The 2,958-nt window shown below is 51.5% G+C and overlaps 1 protein-coding gene across 1 annotated transcript; it reads left to right on the top strand.

The window, feature by feature from the left end:
* The first annotated feature begins 714 nt into the window (after window positions 1–714).
* LOC141736732 (olfactory receptor 14C36-like) lies at window positions 715–2,156 on the top strand. The gene has a single exon (XM_074571292.1). It carries the CDS (start codon window positions 715–717, stop codon window positions 1,645–1,647), a length of 933 nt encoding a protein of 310 aa, XP_074427393.1. The 3' UTR covers window positions 1,648–2,156.
* Window positions 2,157–2,958: the final 802 nt, after the last annotated feature.

The following is a 2,958-nucleotide window of genomic DNA, read 5'->3' as shown; positions in this document are numbered from 1 at the left end:
GTAGGCAGCTGCAATGAGCCCTCTGTGTCCCTGGCTGGGAGGGGAGAGCCGAGATCCTCCTCGGGTCCAATGAGCTCGGGTGAGGGTCTGGGAGAGCTGCGCTTGTAAATGGGACTCCTCTGCTCTCAGCAGTGTCCAGGTTCTTCTCAGGGGAATGTCTGCTTGGGATCATCCTCCAGCTCAAAGGGGCAGCAGCACAGGGCAGCTGAGAGCAATTCCGATGGACAAACTCGCTGTCCTCGCTCTGCACTGAGGGACAGTCCCCTTGGCTCGTAGGACCCACAAGGTTTCACTTGCAGCACAGCAGAAATGCCAGGGATTTCTGCCTTAAAAACACTCCTCAGGTGTGGTGGGGAAACTACAACGGAACAACAACAACAACAAGGTGCCCTGAGCTCTGCCCTGCAGTCGGGTGACAATGCTGAAAAGCCCTTTGATGCCAGGAGTGGATTTAATCTGAGATCACCCCGTGTTCCTTTTTACCCACAGATGTAGGGCAGGACTGAATCCTGCAGAGATCTCAGCTCTCTGGTGGACTATCAGCCAGCACCAACCAGAGTGTACAAAAAGGACCTGCAAAAGGTCTTCCTGAAAGGGGGGAGCCAGTTTGGTGGGTTTCTAAGACCAATTGAATACTTTAGTTTGAGAGAAATCTTCCCTAACTTCTCACTGTTTTTCTTTCCATTAACAGGTCTCCAAGCCAAAGGGAAGAAAATGTCGAATGGCAGCTCCATCACCCAGTTCCTCCTCCTGGCATTTGCAGACACGCGGGAGCTGCAGCTCTTCCACTTCTGGACCTTCCTGGGCATCTACCTGGCTGCCATCCTGGGCAACGGCCTCATCATCACCACCATCGCCTATGACCACCGCCTCCACACCCCCATGTACTTCTTCCTCCTCAACCTCTCCCTCCTCGACCTGGGCTCCATCTCCACCACCCTCCCCAAAGCCATGGCCAATTCCCTGTGGGACACCAGGGACATCTCCTATGCAGGATGTGCTGCACAGCTCTTGTTCTTCATCTTCTTTCTCACAGCAGAGTATTGTATTCTCACCATTATGGCCTATGACCGCCACGTTGCCATCTGCAAACCCCTGCACTACGGGACCCTCCTGGGCAGCAGAGCTTGTGTCCACATGGCAGCAGCTGCCTGGGGCTTTGTTTTCCTCTACGCTGTGCTGCACACGGCCAATACATTTTCACTACCACTCTGCCAGGGCAATGCCCTGGACCAGTTCTTCTGTGAAATCCCCCAGATCCTCAAGCTCTCCTGCTCAGACTCCTACCTCAGGGAAGTTGGGCTTCTTGTGGTCAGTGCCTGTTTAGGCTTTGGGTGCTTTGTTTTCATCATGCTGTCCTATGTGCAGATCTTCAGGGCCGTGCTGAGGATCCCCTCTGAGCAGGGACGGCACAAAGCCTTCTCCACGTGCCTCCCTCACCTTGCCGTGGTCTCCCTGTTTGTCAGCACTGGCGCATTTGCCTACCTGAAGCCCCCCTCCACCTCCTCCCCAGTTCTCGACCTAGTGGTGGCAGTTCTGTACTCGGTGGTGCCTCCAGCAGTGAACCCCCTCATCTACAGCATGAGGAACCGGGAGCTCAAGGAGGCCATTAAGAAAGTGTTTTCATGGATTTTTTTCAAAAGTTAGAAATTTACCACCTCTGTAACCAAATGACTCCCACGCTATCTGATTCCATCTTTTTTTTTTTTATATTTTTTGTTTGGTTTTGTGTTTTTAATGATTATATTTCTCATCAGTGCTGTTGATATTGTCATTTATGGTTTTTATGTTCCTACAGAAAGGTTTCATTTGTGTCACTACACCTGAGCCATGTATCTACTTGGTGTCACCTCGTTCCCTTATAAAATTTTAATTAATAGTGGCTCAGAGATGGACTCTTTCATAGAATCTCTGTAAATAAAGTGAAATCTCCATTATGCAGTGCTTTTATGCCGGGGTCTTTCTCCAAAGATGCCTGAGGAACTGCACCCCTGCAGTTCCTCTTCCTCCATGTGTCCAGCAGAAAAAAAGCTTAGTGCCTATTTGTGACATTTTAGAGACATCAGACTGTATTTTGGAGTCATCAGTCGGTGTCTGCTGACAGGTAAGGTGGTGGGTTTAACCGAGGGAATTGCCCCAGGCTTTCACACAGGGGACGTTTAGGACACCCATCCTTTAGGAGGGGAATCTGGATCTGTCTGGAGAGGCTGGTGTTTCTCCAGGGACAGCATGTTCCTGGGGTTGTGTTGAGATGGCAGAGGTTGAAAGGATGGGGTTTGGGGCCTGAAGCAGAGGCCACGTGCAGGCCTCCTCTGGGCACTCTCCCGTTCCTCCCCACCTGTCTATAGCAGGAATTCCCACAGAGAGACACACCCATCCAGGTGTGGCCACACCACGGCTCACTGGAGGGGGACGAAAACTCCAGACGTCTGGGTAGCCCTCTCCTCCTAATCCATCCCCATGTGCAGCTGGCCTTGTTCATGGTCAGTATGCACCACTGGCTCATGTGGTGTCCCTCATAGTGCCTGGGTCCTTCTCCTCAGGGTCACTGCTCATCCTGTCAGGTCCTACCTGGCACAGTAATGTGGGGTTTTTCTTCCCCCTGATGCAGGACTGGCCACTTCTCCTGGTACAACTTCAGAGGTTTCTGTTGGCCAAATTCCAGAGTTTCCCAAGGTCTGCCTGGACTGAAGATCCATTCTGTCCTTTCTTAATGTTTGCATGCAGAGAGCTCACCATGGTTGTGGTGATCCATCAACACAAGATACCAGCATGAGGAGTTTCAGGGCACTACAGGAAATAGAAGACATTCCTAGTTTTGTCCTGTCCAACAGAGGAATCGTCACAACAACTATGTTAGAAACATCTTTGTGCCCCTGTTGCGTGAAAAGGGGCCAAGCGGTTTTGGCAGAAGATAAACCCCCTTGCGTTCTAACACTCCTCACCGAGCTGGGAGGC

The sequence above is a fragment of the Larus michahellis genome (assembly GCF_964199755.1).
Source record: "Larus michahellis chromosome W unlocalized genomic scaffold, bLarMic1.1 SUPER_W_unloc_2, whole genome shotgun sequence".
Taxonomy (NCBI): domain Eukaryota; kingdom Metazoa; phylum Chordata; class Aves; order Charadriiformes; family Laridae; genus Larus; species Larus michahellis.
The sequence above is the reverse complement of the archived record's forward strand: the minus strand, read 5'-3'. Positions and strand labels throughout refer to the sequence as shown.